This window comes from Micrasema longulum, unplaced genomic scaffold, assembly GCF_059751315.1.
Source record: "Micrasema longulum isolate JH-2025_06_02 unplaced genomic scaffold, ASM5975131v1 h1tg000725l, whole genome shotgun sequence".
In the NCBI taxonomy this organism is placed as follows: domain Eukaryota; kingdom Metazoa; phylum Arthropoda; class Insecta; order Trichoptera; family Brachycentridae; genus Micrasema; species Micrasema longulum.
Window position 1 is genome coordinate 521,720 of NW_028277921.1, and position 19,184 is coordinate 540,903.

At 29.0% G+C, this 19,184-nt stretch overlaps 1 protein-coding gene across 4 annotated transcripts in view; it reads right to left on the minus strand.

Annotated features, from left to right (window-relative positions):
- Positions 1-15,641: 15,641 nt before the first annotated feature.
- Positions 15,642-19,184, minus strand: part of lft (Limb expression 1 family member lowfat) — a 189,167-nt gene continuing 185,624 nt past the window's right edge. For all 4 annotated transcript variants that reach the window (XM_088229977.1, XM_088229979.1, XM_088229981.1 and 1 more), the window contains one exon: positions 15,642-18,663. In XM_088229977.1, the coding sequence (XP_088086103.1) occupies positions 18,303-18,663 (361 nt within the window). In that variant the 3' untranslated portion in view covers positions 15,642-18,302. The remainder of the gene's footprint in view (positions 18,664-19,184) is intronic.

The following is a 19,184-nucleotide window of genomic DNA, read 5'->3' on the forward strand; positions in this document are numbered from 1 at the left end:
CGTGATAAATATCACAAGAAATTTTAAGTTAATATAAAATAAACTGAAATATTAATAATTTCCAAAAATATAAAAATGAAAGTGTTACCTCCTGAAAAAATTAGTAACATTAAAAAGCACACGATGACTACACTAATCAAATGAAAAAAATGTCGTAAAACAGATGCTTACATAAATAATTAACGACTTACTGAAATTGAACATGTTAAATACTTAGGACTAACAATAGACAGACAATTGACATGGACAATTCATATCAACAATTTAATTAGCAAAATGGCAACATCATCGATTCTTTTTTTAAAAATCAAAAACTTCGTTTCTAAAACGGAAAAAATTCTAACGAATGAAGCCTATGTAAAAACTAAAATATGTTATACGCAACTACTATGGGCAACAGGATATCAAAATGACATGAACAGACTACAAAGACAACAAAATAAAATAATAAAGTTAGTAAATGACCTCCCCTATCTAACTGCAACTAGAGAACTTTTTAAATAAACTAAGCAATTAAATTTAACTTTACTCTTTCAACTAGAATCATTAAGATTTATCCATAAATTAGCCACTAATGTAATTGTAGACAAAGAACTAAAACTTGTTAAAGATTGTAGTCAACATGGACATAATACGAGAATATTAGACAAATACCATTTGCAACTTTCTTAAACAAGACAATGACAATCAAGAATAATAAATCAGGGAATGAAATTATACAATAAACCACCAGAAAAAACTAAACAAAAGACAAACTTTTCAAAAGATGTAAAAAATATTATTTTGAACAACAGAGTATGAATGAAAAATGTTTATACTATTTTTGTAAAATGAATGTAATAATCCGTAAGGGTTTATAAATAAATTTTCAAAATAAATTTTCAAAATAAATTTTCAAAATAAATAAAAAAATATATATATAACATGACTAGACCTCATTAAATGTCTATATAACCCGAAAGAGTTTTATAAAGTTGTCTGTAAATAAAAAATAAATTTAAAAACACTTATAGCAATGGTATGTTAGAAGAGAAAACTGTTTTATTTAGTATAAGTATTCCACGTTCTATGCGAATATGCTTCGCTTGCTAATAATTCAATTAAATAATTAAGCAAATTTGCTGTTACCAAAAATTCTTTTGAATTTAAGTAAATAGTTTTTCTATGATTTTTCACAATAATTGACCCCCTCCAAATGTATTTTTGGTACAATTATTTTTTATGTTTATTGCGTCTCCTTTTATTGAATTTTCATATTACGAGTAAAATTTATTTATGTATTAAAAAACAACAAAAAAACATTTCCGTTTTTATGATTTACCGAAACAATTTAATTTTAGGGACCATTATTTACGAATGGAAAATAAACAAGCTGTGAGAAAATGGATATCAAGTTGTGGTAGAACGGGGTGTGAACTTCGGACCGGACCCGTGAGTCCACGGCACCGGCCACGGGACCAAAACCCAATTCAATAATATTTATGTGGCACTTTTAATTGCTTTTTCTCTTTACAATTTTTGTTATTTTGCATGCTCATGTACACAGTGAAAGAGCACTGCTTCAGCAATATTTAATATTTTTATGAGATCTGTGAATGGCTTATGTAAGCAATGAATAACAATATAATTTCACATGCTAAGCCTTAGCTTAAGAAAATTATTGCTTAGCATGCTAATAAAATGAAATAATAATAGCAATAAATGTCATTTCGAGTTCCCAGGCTGGTCTCCTCTCACCCCCACCTTCGGGTAGAATTATTTCGGATGCATTCCCTCCCCCCGCCCCATCCCGTACGGCGCGTGAACCAAACCCAGTGAAAAGCGAGTGATGTTTTTTATGCGTTCGTAAACTGTTACCAAGCGAAATGCTGTTTGCTACCGAAAACATGTAATTTTTCAAATCTTAAAAGACTGTGCAAAAATCTCTATGGAGACGGCGCTGTAACGTTGTGCAAAATACGAGATATTTTGAAACAGGTATTTAAAAACAAAAATTGAACATATTTAAAAAAAATGTATTTATTTATTTATTACATATTTATTACAGCAATTTATATATTTATTTATTTATTAATAAAACATATAAGACATGAATATCATGATATTATATTCCCAGGAGTTGTACGAGAAAACTCATTTGGGACGGTACATAAAAAAATAGTACATTTCTTGTAACAATACATAGTATACATTTAAACAATAAAATTTTTAACAAATTTTAACAATCTATGAACTTAATATTAAAAAAGGAAAGAAAACATTTAAACAATCTGTGAACTTAATATTAAAGAAGAAAATAAAAACATTCAAACAATCTGTGAACTTAATATTAAAAAAGAAAAGAAAAACATTTAAACATTCTGTGAAATTAATATTAAAAAAGAAAATAAAAACATTTAAACATTCTGTGAACTTAATATTAAAAAAAGAAAAGAAAAACATTTAAACCTAAAACACAATATATAGACTATTCACAGAAACAAGTAATTTACAAGTAATTATTTATACAACAAATTAATTAAGTAGTAAACATACATATATATTTTATTTTTGCTGTTGGTTCATATAAACTGCCTAACTAGGGATAGCTTCCCCGTTCTAAGGCAAAAATTATGTATTTTATAAAAATATTAAAAAATAATTACAGTTTTATCATTATGTATGCTTTTTTAGTCTTAAAGGTAAACAATAAATATCCAGAGAAAACATAACTAATACCAAAATCTCTATATCCTTAGTCCTAAGTCATTACTAGTAAAACAAGAAACTAGCTTTTATTGATTATATACTTTTTAATAACCTGTAAAAATAATAATTGTAATTTAGGCCCTCTATAGAAAATAACGAGTTTTTTATTTAAAGCAAAGTAAAAGACAAATACATATGAGTCTTGTTTTATATGTAGATTTATGTTACATTATAACCAAACAAGAGTTGTTAATGAATGACACATTGAATCGTCAACCTGTTACTCAATTTCAAAACATTTATTTTGTAATTAACCATTGATTTGCATCGGGAAATTTCACAAATAATACAAACATTTAAAAAACCTACTAAATACGAGTACTAAAACCTATCGAAAGTTTTTAAACCTGAAATAGAATGAAGTTCAGTGGTTTTTAAATTTTGTTTTTAATTGTTTATAGACTATTAAAACGAATATTTTTTTTTTGTATCGTATTATCATCGCTACGGTTAAGTTATATTTTTAAATTACTTTGCGCGTGACGTCACTAGATCTTTTTGGTGAGTTGTACTGATTGTTGGGTTGGTTTTACGGAAACTGGAAATCTATCACAACACTATCATTGGTAGCTTTAGAAGAACTTGTGACGTCATTTAAAGCTTTTATGAATTTTTACACACATTTTAAAAAAACTTCGCCGTAAAATCAAATGTTCTAATTTTTATCATGTGTAAGAAAAAAACATACATACATAATTTTCTGTAGCACTGAACCTCTTCATATAGTCGAAATATTTTATAACCTGACTTTTAAAAATGCAATACTTTAAATATGAATAGTCTCGGACTCACGGCTCAAAGGTCTGTGGTTCGAATCCCATTCTACTTGATTCCCATTTTCTGATAGTGAGTTATTTACAACTCGTTGAAAATGGCCCTCAAAATAAAATATTCGGATAAATCATAAGAACGCCAATATTTCTTTTATTAAAAAATAAATAAAAAAGTAAACCCCACTTTACACAGTGTTTGAGATATTATATAGGTGGGAATATAATTGTGTAAAAAAAATTCATGATAAATGCTTTTTTTTGGACTTTTTTTTAACTAAATCAAACATAAAAGAAAATATAATATTTTCGAATTCAAAACTTTGGCATAAGCCCGAAGACTAAAGGTAAGTCGGAATAATAAATTTTAAAATCTGAAGCCACTTACACCCCAATATTTCCACCACTGCTTGGTGGTAATTTAAAATAATCATTGAACTTTAGGAAATTGTTAGCCAATTAAATTCACATTAATGTCATTCATTCCTATTAGGACCACCAGACTGTAATAATCTACTTTACACGGTAATTCAAAACAAACTGATTACGTCCAATTTTCGTCATTGCATTGCTGCAATTTTTTTTTAATTCCAACGAAAATAAATTACTTGATTTTTATTTGTACTCAATAAAATAATATATTTATTAATTTATTATTTCTTAAATTTAATATATTCAAACAAAACAAAACAAACAAACCATCACGCCGTTTCCCCGTAAGGGAAGGCAGAGAGGACAGAACGCCACAGCACTCTATCTTTGCATACAGATCTCGCTTCCTCTACATTCATACATCTTCTCATGCACGCGCGCCGATTATTCCGACTTTTGACATGTCAATCTTTAAGTATTTGTTGGATTTGGTCATGCCACGTCTTTCTCGGTCTTCCTCTATTTCTGCATCCATCAACATTCGCATTGTAAATATTCTTAGCCGTTCTCTCGCTGTCCATTCGTTCTACATGTCCAAACCAGCGCAGAGCTCCTTTCTTGATTTTGTCGATAATGCTTGTCTCAGCCTTACATAAGGTACGGATCTCAACATTTGTGGATCTATCGTACATAGTTTTACCACACATTCGCCTGAGAGATCGCATTTCGATAGCATTCAGCCTACTTTCATTCCTGTTTTTCCAAGTCTATACTTCGCTCCCATACATCAGGGACGGGACCAGGACTCCGTTGTGAACTGCCAATTTTGCCTCTTGTGACATATATTACACATAATATATTACACATAATAAGACTGTATTTATTACAGTTTTTATAAAATTACACTGAATTAATAGTAGGTACAAGTATTATTAGTATTTTAAACAAAAAAAATATATACATTGTCATTTTTTATTAGTTAGGGTGGTCTTTTAATTTTAATTTCAATTTACTTACAAATATCAAAATGGCGTAAACTTACATCGATATTTATGTTCGAAAATGTGCATATTTGCATGAAAATTCAAAGTCTCTTAGTCGGTAACTTGTAACTGAATACGTTTCTTCTTCTTGAGGTGCCTTGTCAGATCCCCCGACGTTGGCGATCACTACACCGAAAGCATCTCGGTACTGCGCTACTCCGCAGCCAGGACAACTGCTTAGTGTATGTATTCGCCATAGTGATTCCTGGGAAAAGATGACCAGAGTGGTTTCCCGTTGCCTTCTCTGGTGGATTTTTCTGTCGGGGTTACCTCCCCTTAGATGGATGGTTCTGAATACGTTTGGAAAACATATTCTATTTTTCACACAGAAAAATTAATTTAACTTTTTAGATAAAATTGAACGAACATTTGAACTTCCCATTAGAATACGGACCCTGGGTGCAACTATGTGGGTATATCTTATCGTGGGGTAAAGAAGAAAGAAATTTATGGGCTTTAAGCATGCGACAACGCTTTTCTTTATATTTGGACTCACTGTTGATAAATTAGACAAACTAGCATTACAGTCATACTGGGTTACATTGGAATTCAATATAACGTTGGACAAAAACCTGACTTATTTATTTATTTATTTTATTAACATAAATGGCAAATCTGTCTTTTACAAACATTTATAATATTAACATATTTGGCTTAATATTTTTTTCCTTTTTTTTCAAAAACATGAATTTTAACAACAAGATTTATAAAAAAAAAAAAATCAAACCAAAAATTATACAAGATTTATATTTAAAAAAATAACCTAAAAATTATACAGCATATTCAGAAGAAAGTTTAAATAATAAAACATTCTACAGTAAAACAACAAGATCATAAGTACTGTATCACACAGCTAGGCAAATTGAACAAAAAACTGTATCTGAAATGCATGAATAAAATAAATATAATTACCATTCACCATCTTTGAAAAAATTCAAAAGGTTTGTTCTATAGGAACAATACCCTACACTAAATATATCAGATACGTGGGAATAACTATTGCTGAGTTCATGAAGTCTATTTAATACTGCATTACAAGTATACACTGTCCGTGAATTGTTGCTACAAAACGGTGGCACCTGTCTAGTCATTCATCCAGGCACCCTGAAATTGATGAGAGATAACAGTTCAGGGCAATCCCATATTGAATTTACAATTTTGAATACATTTAAAAGGTCTATAATTTTCCTTCTATCGTTAAGTTTTAACAAATTTAATGTTTTTAGTAAAAAATCGGAATTTAAAAATTCATGACTGATTCTAAGTTTAAAATTAATATACCGTTAGAATTTTTTTGGACTCTTTCAAGAGAATTTTGGTGACAGTTGTAGTAAGGAGTCCATATTGTAGAGTTATACTCTAACTGGCTTCTCACTAATGAAATATACATCAACTTCAAAGTGCCTATGTTTTTGAATTCCTTAGTCACACGTAAAATGACTTATATATGACAAATTACTTTTTAAAAGAATAAAAAAAGCTTTTTCAAAATATTTTTTTTAAATTTGTGTGGTACCACCGCTCGAGCCCAAAAGTAAGTATGTTTGGGGTAATGGACACAAATTCTTTTTTTTTAAATGCTTTGGGTCAGACGAGTATTTAAAAAATATATATATATAGTTCAATGTTACCCGGAGAGATTTTTTAGTCAAAAATCAAGAAATTCGTTTATCGAAAATACTTAAGTCCAAAGTTACCCAAATATCAATATAACATTGGACCACCCATAAAAACATCATGAAAGTTATGTTTTCATGTAATTGTATAAATTTTGTGGTCAAATTTAGTTATATGGAGCATTCAGAACACCAAATAATTCATAAATATGCAGCTGGCTCAATCCAATAAAAAAAAAATTAGAAAAAACTTGTTTAAGTGATCCAATGTTACCCGAAATGACTGTACCCAAAACACTTAATTCGATTGAATTAACTAAGCCGTACTAGTTTTTTTCCATATCAAATAGTTTTATAATTGACATTTCATACTTTGACATTAATTTGACGTTTATTTATCAGGGTGGCCATATATAAAGCAAAGTGCAATCGTATGCGAAAAATAAAAACCTTAAAAAAATATTTCTTCTCTACCCCTGCGAGAAGATTCATAATACCACCCTATGGTTCCGATCCGGCAATTTATCAAAATTCCTTAAAGATTTCAATAAAAAAAATACCCAAGGACTAGACTAGGGTACCGTACGAAATTACTCGCCTTTGCCGTGTCTCCCGTACCTTGCCCAGGATGCGGGCGCAGGAGACAGGTCTCACTGGCCCTTTGTGTCTTATGTACCATCGCGCACTCCGGATGCCGACGTACTGCATGCGTGTTAGCATTTAAAAATAGTTATTAATTTTCAATAGCATTGCTAATTGAACACGCTAAATTCAATGAACACAGTTGTACCTTTCATCAAATTACGAAGTTGAGCAACGCTCTGTCAACTGAACGCATTTTTGCATGGTGATAAAAACTCCTACAAGAAATTAATTAAATGTATTTATGCAGAAAGCAGCCAGCCACAGATAAGTGAAACTGAGATAATAGCACTTTTATGAAAATAGTAAATATTTAAATCTACACAACAGTTAAAATGTTTTTGACTTTGACAAATAAAAGACAACAAAAACATAAGTTTTTTTTAAAAATTACAAACAAGAATCTTATTATGTGTTTGATCAGTTTTAATGATTTTTGAAGTACCATGAGATTTTCATAGTGATTTCTGAAAACTTGAGAAATGCCGTTTTTGTGATTGACACTATGTTCAGAAGGTGGTTATTCCCGTTTTTTGTATGAAAGTGGTCTGGCTGTTTTTGGCAGAACAGAGAATTGATCTTACTGCACCCGATAACACCAATATCTAATTTTTTCAAAATTGTGGACTGGCTAAATTTGCCTTCTAGCTACCTCTTTACACCAATATTGTATTAAAATCCTCTTCTTCTTTTCCACATCCGCTCCTAAGTGGAGGATGTAGACATCACCGGACGCCTCCAGGAGACAGTATCGCTAACGAGCACGTCAATCTCACGTCCCTCATTTCCGTCGAATAAAGTTGAAAGATCGTCATCGACGGCCTTCCAGGGGGGTGTAAAAAATAGGCGACATGGAAAAATGCTTTCCTGAGGCATCCGCATCACGTGTCCAAGCCAGGTCTACCACTGAACCCTCAAAACGCTTTTTAAAGAGGCTGCTGTGTCCGTTTTCGGACTTCAATGTAATAAATAAAATCAAACCACCTTTTAAATTATATTATTTTCAAGCATTTACTCTAAAAGTTCAGGAGTTTGGCTTTCTGAGTTTTAGTAAAGTGCCAGGATTCGCATCTATAGAGAAAAACTGTAATTATACGAGATTTTAATAATTGATATTTCGTTTTGACCGAGTATGGACTAGAGTTTCAGCTAGCACACATCGTGTTAAAAACTGCTTCAGCAATGCCTAAGCGGGTTGCGAGCTCTTTGCGAATGACACCGTCCTCGGTATTTACACTTCCAATCATTTAAAGCTGTCAGCTTTCTCGATCATCTGCCCATTATTACAAAGGGTGGTCAAGGTCAGTACCCACAAGATATATAGCAAATAGTCTAGACCTTTTTGATATTAATATAAAGATCCAGACCAGCGAAGTATTATTAGATGAGAATTAACGAATTTAGTGATGGCAGTTAGCAAATAAAGTCAAAAACTGTTAAAGCATTTATCGGCATACCTATACTGCTGTCATAAGGACGAAGAAGGACGCATCAAACATTTTTTTTCTAAAATGAGTTAAATACATATTCAGAACCAGGAAAAAAATACGCATTTACTAAAAATACATCTGTTTTCCTAAAATAACCACAACCCTATTATTTTCACTAATAAATGAGACTAAGCTGCAAAAAGTCTTGAAGATTAATAAATCTAAAAGGCTGTTCTGACTTACATAATTATTAAAGACTGATTAAAATACTTTTTTTTTTATTATAATTTTTTTTTTTTTATTATATTGAAAACATATTATACATAATTATATACAATATTCCTAAGGAGTTTTTTAAAAAAAAACTCATTTAGGGACATACAGATAATAATTTTTTTAGAGACGTTTTTAAATTTTAAACTATAATATTATTTAACAAAAGCAGAAAAATTAAAATTATGATATACTACAAATTAAAAAGGGTATGAAAAATACTTGAAAATAACAGAATAAACAGAATACTAGGCATGGAAATAAATTCAAAATAATGTTTACATTATGCAATCTGGGAAAGAAAATTGAAAAAGTTTAAAAATTACATGGATGTATATATACATACTGAACTAGTACAAAATAAAATCATTTTTTTTAATTAACAAAATATGCGCACACCCAATACATGTTAATTTTTTTTATCAAAAACGTTGAAAAAATTGAAATTATGTATACCAGCCAAAAAAAGTATATAAAAAGAAAAAAACACAAATAACATTTAAATAGTATTAAAAATTACATATACAAGCAAAAACGGTGAAATATTAAAAGGTATATGTTCAAGAATGCGCATTCTCTATAAACTAACATTATTTATTCAAAGTACTTCTGGAAAAAATAATTCTTCAATTCGCACGTCCTGTTTCTATATTTTGAAATAGGTACTTTAAATTTTTGTGGCAACTTATTTTTTCTTTTATTCTGTTTTAAAAAAAATCTGAAATGAATGTACCTACTCGTTTCCAATTAAATTAAAAATCTGCTGGTAATTTCGAAGTTAATTGGTCGGCGTTACTAGTTTGAAAAACAGAAAATGGCCAGTAACGTCTATTTTATTTAGTTGAGTGAATCAATTGGCATACTAACACTAAAAAAGAAAGACATTTACATAATTACCAAATAAAAAGGGCATTTCTAGCTAAAAACGGCTTTTCAATGAAGTATAGCATATTTTCTAGAATTTCTTTTTACTAAAAAAAAAGATGAAAATGTTTTTTAAATATATAACGTAAAATTTGTTGAAATTAATATATATATATATTCCGTTAAAGAAAACCATAATACATACTGTCGCATGGCAATTAACATAATTTTTGTAGTATTTTTCACACAGCGAATTTTTCTCTCTTGAACACTCGTTAATAGTAATAATAAATAAAAAATGGCGGATGGCCATAAATCCGAGTAAAGGTTAATCCAGGATGATAAACATATTTTTCGTGATTTAAGTAATAACGCCTTATTTTATTTAGCAGAAATAGCAAAAGAATTTAGCATGATCGTATTTTTTATTAGCATGCTCATAAAATTAAAATAAAATAGCAATAATTTTACACAACTCACATGCGCAGACAGCACCATTTCTTATGCAAGGTTCTTGTAATTGGCTCATTTCACGCGTATCGTACAAATCCGAACGGAACGGTGAAATTAGAGTGGATTGACACTTATTATATTTTTTTTAATGAAATAATATACATATTTTTAATATTTAAAGCATTAACTTTGTGGTCTAAATGTTATTAAATATTTTTAAATAATCACTTACCGACTTTTCTATGTCTACCGGCTTCGAGACGTACCCGTCTCTTCGTCAGGACACCAATTGAACCAACATGCAAACCAACATGCAAAACCCACTATAGACCTTCAGTGTCCTAATAAGTGCATGTGCTTATTAAAATGCACGTCGTGTTGGTTTTATATTTTTGTGCAACAATTATGGTGAAGGTGTATAGTGGGTTTTGCATGTTAGTTTAATTTGTGTCGTGACGAAGAGACGGGTATGTCTCGAAACCGGTTGACCTAGAAAAGTCGGTAAGTGGTTATATACAAATATTTAATAACATTTAAATAAAATATATTCTGCGTCTACTATTAGATAAAACTTCTGCAAACAGAAATCAAGTGAAGATTAGTCGGCCTCATGGTGTACTGGTTAGTGCATTTTCTCGCTATTACATAAAGAAAATAAAAAAGAATACAATAAATATATTAATCCACCCTATGTTAATTTATCGTGCAGTGTGGATTTTTAATATCGTGTGAAAGGCGCCATTGGCACGTCCTCGCTCAACTTCTGTGCATATTTTTCGCATCAATCATTTTGAAATGCCATCCCTAATATATTATTTATTTGTTTTTTGCCTTTTCGTCCTGAAATGGGATAATTGGATAACAATAAAAATATTTAACTTACAAATATAAATAATGTATTTATTTCTTATCAGACGGAGAAGCTGGAAGTTGCAACTTTGTAAAATTATAATCAGGGAAAAATTACCCAAATACTGTTGTGTTTAATAAATGGAATAATTGACGAAAGTAATTATATTACTTTTCATATTTATGTTACAGAGCACTCACCATAGATATACGATTTTTGAGGGATCTACCCTTCTACTCCTTTCTTCTTATTTTCTTTTTCATATTTTTGCAATGCGGAAGTTCAGTAGTTTTATTTATTTATTTAATTAATTTAATTTATTTTATTTATTGTATTTATTTTATTTGTTTTATTTATTTTATTTACATAATTTATTTACTGTATTGAATTTATTTATTTTATTATATTTATTTTATTTATTTTATTTAATTTATGTATTTTATTTTTTTTATTTATTTTATTTATTTTATTTATTTTATTTATTTTATTTATTTTATTTATTTTATTTATTTTATTTATTTTATTTATTTTATTTATTTTATTTATTTTATTTATTTTATTTATTTTATTTATTTTAATTATTCTTTTTATTCTATTTATTATATTTATTTTATTTATTTTATTTATTTTATTTATTTTATTTATATTATTTATTTTATTAATTTTATTAATTTTTTTTATTTTATTTATTTTATTTATTTTATTTATTTTATTTATTTTATTTATTTTATTTATTTTATTTATTTTATTTATTTTATTTACTTTATTTATTTTATTTATTTTATTTATTTTATTTATTTTATTTATTTTATTTATTTTATTTATTTTATTTATTTTATTTATTTTATTTATTTTATTTATTTTATTTATTTTATTTATTTTATTTATTTTATTTATATTATTTAAATGCTTTTGATAAACATACACATAAATGCATTTAACATATAAGTGTGCTATTACAAAATTATGAAATAATATAATAAAATAACAATATATCTATACATACATACTTTTGTCTAGAAACATTTGGACAAACTCAAATATTGTAATTTTTTATTGAATTTTCAGAGGAAAAAAGTGCGTCTTATGGTCCGAAAAATACGGTACCTATGTTGATAAATTCCTATGGGATGGAATCCAGCCAATGTCGTTGAACGTGTAAATGTAATGAAAATAACATATTGCAACATATATCAATAATATTTAAGACAAAAAAAATATGGAAATCTAGGCATTTACAAGACTTACCACAACAAGCCAGAAAATACTAAAGCGAAATATCACGATTTTTAAAGTAATAAAAGTCTATGATATACCAGTAAAAAAAAAATTTGCTCATTACTAGTAGCATAAAAGATATTTTAAAATTTGTTATTTTGAATTCCCGCAAAAACGGTCATTCCATTGTCCACGCCCCTAATACGCCAAAATTCATTTTTATTTGTTCCTGGCCATCGAAATTTGTTTGGAACAATATCACAAATCTTGAAGTCACAACAACCACGTCGCGTTTTTCTAGCAATATATTTTCAATAAATTTCTTTTTTTACGTTTATGTATGAAAACATTTCTCCAAAACATCGATATTAAATTTGAAAATACAGTCAATTATTCTTAATCCATTTTAAATATTTTTGTCGGTATTCATAGTATGTAACATTTCCCTTTTACAGTGGTAAATAACAGCACAGGAAACCAAGGCTTGAGAAAAATCACATTAAATTTTTATGTTTTCATCCGGAATCGAACCCGTAACCTTCCGTATCAGAGTCAAGTGTCTTAGCCACTACACCACGGAGGCCGCTTTACTGTGAAACATTCACCTATGTTCGAACAACATTCATTCTGAAAATTGATGTGAAGTTAAATGAGCTGAAACCTTTGTTGATGTGGGTGGTTTGATAATTAAAATATATTAAATACTTGTATATAACCACTTACCGACTTTTCTATGTCTACGTAGACATAGAAAAGTCGGTAAGTGGTTAGATACAAATATTCAATTACTTTTATTAAAATGTTTGACCACAAAGTTAATGCATTAAATATAAATAATAAAATATATTCTTAATTTAAATTGAAGTGAAATCATAGTTGCGTTTTCGTGAAAATGGGCAGAATGGGTTCAATGAATCAATTAAATTTTCTTAAACCCTTTCATAGTTAATTAAATAAGTTGGTATTTTCCCTTATTTTTATCCCAAAATAAAGGACAGTGGCCAATAAGTAAGATCAATGATTTTTTTATTTGTTGATAGACTATGAAAGTACGCCTATTTATTTATTGTGTATGCAGATAATTGGTAGAGTTCCATAATGAAATTTGGTAAGGTATCCCAAATAATAATAAAACATTTTAATTGGATTTAATTCTGCTTTAATTAAAAAAAAAATATATGAGACGCGTTTCGTCTTGTAAGGACATTATTAAACTGACCTAAGTATTTACAAAGTATCCTTATACCTATATACTTACAATAATGACTGTTTAATGAAATAGGTGTATAATAGTGCGAAGAGTTTGAGGATCAATTAGGGAATTCTGAGTGCATTTTATTAGGTTCATTGTGGGGATATTGGTATGTAAATGTAAAATGTACAATTAGTACGCCTATTTTTTAAATAAATATTTATATGTATCGTATTATCAGCGCTAAGATGTTTAAAGTATTGTCATTTTGGAATTACTACTCCTGTGACGTCACGACGAGAAATTTCTTGTCGGTAAATTCTGCTGACTGGTGAGTTGGCTTACCGGAAACGGAAAATTTATCAAAACACTATTGTTGGTTAACTCTTGTGACGTAGTTCAAAGCGGTTAATTATTTTTTAATCTTTTTTTTTTTGAGAAACTGTGCTGTTCAATTCAATACTATTTTTACCATGCGGAAGAAAATATTTTTTTATAACCAATTTCCTTTAGCACTGAACTTCCTCGTTGCATTAAAAAAAAGTTTACATTTTCTTTGAAATGCCCATTTGGGTAGCATTAAAAATTCAATGTCTTTTGATTGTAGTTATATTATTTAATATCAATAAATGTAAAATAAGTCGATTTGAAATCCAAATTATTAATTTTAATGTCTGTGTTTTATTATTTTAGGTAAGGATGAATTAATCATGATTACTGTTAATATTTTTAGCGCTATGTCACCCTTCTAATTTACGCTATGCTATTTTACATTTCGTAATGTTTATCGCAGTACTCTCTATGTCTCTGGACTCAAAAAAGGACTCTAGTTCCATAGAGTTGGTACGTGTGTCCACATAAATTATAAAAACATTATTTGTAAGTAAAAATATAAAACATATTCACCTTTTTTTACTATTTTGTCAGCGAGTTTGCCTACCATGGCAAATTGTCCCCGGTTCGATTTCTGCCATGGTTAACTTTGAATATGTATTTATTAATTATGTATACGGCCTAAGTCTATTACAACAGTTATACGAAGAAACATATTATGTTCAAGAAACTGAACGAAAAGAAAACATAATTATTTAGCAAAGACAAACAAGGGCAATAAAATAATGGTATACAATATACCGTGTTTATTAACATTGCGCCATTGCGGAGAGATCAAGAGACATTAAAAAAGCCGGAAGATTTATCCCAAAGAATTGTGTGACAAATTTAATAATTTACACATTCTGGACATTGGGGCATAAAAACAAAAGTTGTTCTTTGAAGATTTGATAAATATAAGATTTTGTCTTCTGATGGCGCGGTTGGGAACATAAAAAGATATTGATCACAACAGAGATGGGACATCACTTAAAGCATTAAAAATTTTGAAAATGCATTTAAAGTCCATCTAAGTTCAACGTTTCTCCAATGAAGACAGATTGAGAGATTGCTCTATTTTAAAATTGAAATAAAAACCCCTTTGCAATCCGAGCAACCATGCCACCTTTCTCAGAAAACGATGTTGGACAGACTTGATCTGATCAAAATGAGTCCTTTTGAATAGATACCAAATTGGAGAAGCATATTCTAGATGGAGTCGAACTAGTGAGCAGTAGAAAGTTTTGATTGTTAATCATATTTTAAAAAGGTTTTGGTAGACAAGATTTTAACAATTTTCTAGTCCTTGTAACGGCACCTGAAACGTAAGATTAATCATCTTGCTGCGGCTTGTCAGCCGGTAGGAAATAGAGGATATGGAAGGAAAATCAAAATTCATTGAGACAAATTGGGGAGAAATCTTTCTTGATTTTAAAAAATAAAATGCTGTGTCCATTAGGAGAGAAAATCCAATGATAATGATTTATATTAAATATTAGCATATAAAATATAAAAAATTGGCCTCCGTGGCCATTAGGCTAAGACACTTTACTCACACACGAAAGGTTCCGGGCTCAAAAATGTAATGTTATTTTTCTGAAGCTTGGGTATTCTATGCTGTAATCAACATTGTAATTGTACAATGGTGATTACAGCATAGCAATCAATTACAATGGTGATTACAGCAAGGGCCCAGTGGCCTCTTGGCCTGTCGTAGTGCAAAAAATCATGAAATACATTAAAAAATCAATTAAATAAAACTGAAAATTTATTTTGGAAATGGAAATAATACGCAATGTTTAGAATAATGTTTTATTATTTATTATACTTGACTTGATTATTTTCACGAAAAACATAACATAAAACAGAAAAAAGCAAACGACAATAATAAATGCTTAAGACATAAGTATGAACAAATATTGGAAACACTTATGTCGTAAATCTGAAGTACATTAATTCAGAATATTTCTGAATGTGAACAGGACAAAATTAAAATTACAAGATGTTTAAAAATCATTATAAATAACACTTTTATTTTTTAAGTTGTAAAGTACTTGACATCTTAAAAAGTTTGCTGGAAAAATAATTAAAAGCATAAATATCAGTATCATCAAGAGTACTAATGAACACCTCGTTTTTTATTTTAAATATTTTAAAGCACTCTAGAATTAATTTAATATATCGTATACATATTTACAGTTTATATTGTCCATGTACCAATGTTATTAGTACGGTTTTAAAAACATAAAAAAAAAACAAATAAAAATTTTAAAAACTCAGCAAACAAAAATGTAACATTAACAAATTAACATAACAACCAAAGAATTACATAATTTTGTTTTTAAGTTATTTTCCAAACGCAATGGCCAATTAAATTTAAAATTATAATATTAAAAGCATAATTTTGTGACAAGTAGGTGAGATCATGACAATAAAACAAATTTTATATGAACTTATAACTATGTTAATCATTTATATCACTAATTTTATACCCTAAAAATATTTCATTTCAATTAAAGGTTAAAGAAGGGGTATTGTGATTTAAAAACCTGACTTGTGGTTTGTTGATTATTGAAAAATTAGAAATAAATTATGAAAATGAAATCAAGGATATGGATAAAAAAACATGATTTGATAGATCTTTCGTTAGTGAATTTGACATCATCAAATAGATTTAAAATGTCAATATTCAGATTCATTGAAAACATTGTGATAAATGTAAAAGTACGATTTGTAATTTCAAAACAAAACCCTTTGAGCCCAGGAACATATAAAAATATAAAGGATGTTTCAAATTTATTTACTAATACCTACCAAAATTCAAAAGCTGTAAGTTAATTCTTTGATTACTGACTTCTTTAAGTATGTCTCTTTTTTTTTCTGTAATGTGTTTATTTTTATTTATTTAATCATTTGTTGTTTATTGCTAAATGGCTATTTCTTTAAATACACCAAAAACATCATTTTTCAGTTTAATATCTGGGTTCTGGCTAGTTTATTTGTTTTGGAACGAATACTTATCGTCCTTCTAAATAATATTATAGGCAAGTTAAATATACGTTTCACTTTAATTAAAAAAAGTTTTAGAATTAACAAACATCGTAAGATAATAACACATTTTTCATGAATTCAGCGATTCATTTTCGGTAAGAGAGGCAGAGATAATTTAAAATGATCGTTAAGTAATTTAAAAAGTATAAAAATAAAATGGAAACTCATTTAATAAATACATAATAATATTTTTTTATATCCACGGGAGTTAATTAACACCCGAAATAGTAAAAATACTACGAATTTTTAAGTATGAAAATTTAGCCAAAATACTTGTATCGTTTGAATAATAATTAAATTATCGAACGTACGCAATAGGAATCGGTAGAATCCTGAATAAATGAGACTGAATTGTTGAAATATTGAGAATAAATAATGTACTATCAATAAATTTATTAATTAAAGTAAATTGATCAATAATAGATTTGCAAAGCTCACAAAGAAAACCGTTATGTAAGATATTATGTTTATTTTATAGCAAGGGCAGCATTAGAAAATACATCAAGGACTGTGTATATAAGAAAATTAAATGAATTACTGCAATTGAAAATGCATTATAAAAACATAATGGCATATTTTTGCACATAAACAATAAAATCTAATAAATACTGAGTTGAAAAATAATTACAAAATACAAATGACAAAATAAATGAAATACGTACAATAATGATCGAATTTAAAAAAATCGGTTCATGTAAAATTACTCACAATGTAACTTTCAATGAAGATTATTTTAATGACGACATAACCTTTTGTTGTTTGCTTACTATACTAAATTTTATCTAAGTATTGTAATTAAATTATCTATTTCACATGAAATAATTAGATTCGATAAAACATACGCATTATTATCACTTTATTTTTTTTACTATGAGATAATATTTACATACTTAACCGTATTTTTTTCTAATCGTATATTGACTCGATATTGCTGGTCAGAAAACTGTTTTAAAAACAAACAATAAAAATGTAATGATAAAAAATAATAATTGTGGATTTTACAGAATTAGAAAGAAGTATCGAAATTGACGAGAAAAATAATTAGAAAAATCTTTAATGAGAAACGATTATTAAAATATTCCATTTAGATAAAAAATGAAGGACGTTAAAAAGACTGCTTTTTAAGTTATCAGATAAAAATGATAATTTTCGAGATTCAATGGTACATAAAATGTTTTGAATATCTACTTATTAAAGTATATCACGCGGAAAGAGACACTATAGATGAAGTTAGTCAGTCTATAATTTTAGAGATGTCCATAATTAGAAAACATTGGAGCATCAATTAATTTTCACTATTCTCCTAAGCTACCAATTTCTGGTTGATCAAAGGGGTTTACCACGCACGCGCGTCTAAGAAGATAACTCTAGAAACTTCCCTGTTTACTCATTGTCGATAGGTATTGATCTAGCTGTTTCCAGCGGCACTCAACTGCGCGTGCGCGAGCATTAATATGTCCTTCTTTTCCTTCGGGAACCTCAGTTCGCGGCCCGCGAGTCTCGCCGTGCGCAGTTCCCGCTCTGCGCGCGCGAGCTCCCTCGCCAGGGCTCCGGCCGCCTCGCGCTCGCGAGCCGTCCAGTCCAGCGCCATCTGCGCGCGCATGTCGTCATCGAGCGCGCGGTTGGAGTAGTGCGCGACCACTTCCTGTCTCGAGCACTGCCTCTCGCGCATTGCCTTGAGCGAGCCGTTCCAATGCAGAAGTTGGAAGACTGTCATCAGTTCTTGGAACTCCAGCATTGTGCGACCCTTGTTGGCTTCCAGCATGAATCTACAAAAACAATACGAAATTCAGAACTTTATTGTAAAAGCTAAGCTGAAGATGGGGTAGACAGCGAAGGAGGAACTGGTATGATCATTAGAGTGGGCCGATGAAATATGAAGTTTTTTTTTTTGTAGACATCAAAGTGAAAGGGGTCTAAAAAGTTGCATTTCGGATCACATTGAACGTAAAAATTATTAAAAAAAAATTCCATACTACTTTTAGCCCTCAACCGAGGTTTGAAGTTTATCACTGTCTGAATAGTTTGTTAAATATGAATATTGATAAATTATTTTTTTGTTAGTAAAGATATAACTTAATCCCATTACAAATTCTAAAACGTTTTAAAACTACCGAAATGCAAAAAGTTTACACTTCGCGGAACTGATTCCGTTGAGCTCCTGGCTAATATTGACGAAAACAATGCCTCATTAAAACAATGCTACCCATTTATTACGAAACAAAGTACAACTCATATCCTTAAATGCTTATTTAATAAGGCTTAATGCACATTATACAATTTGATTGGA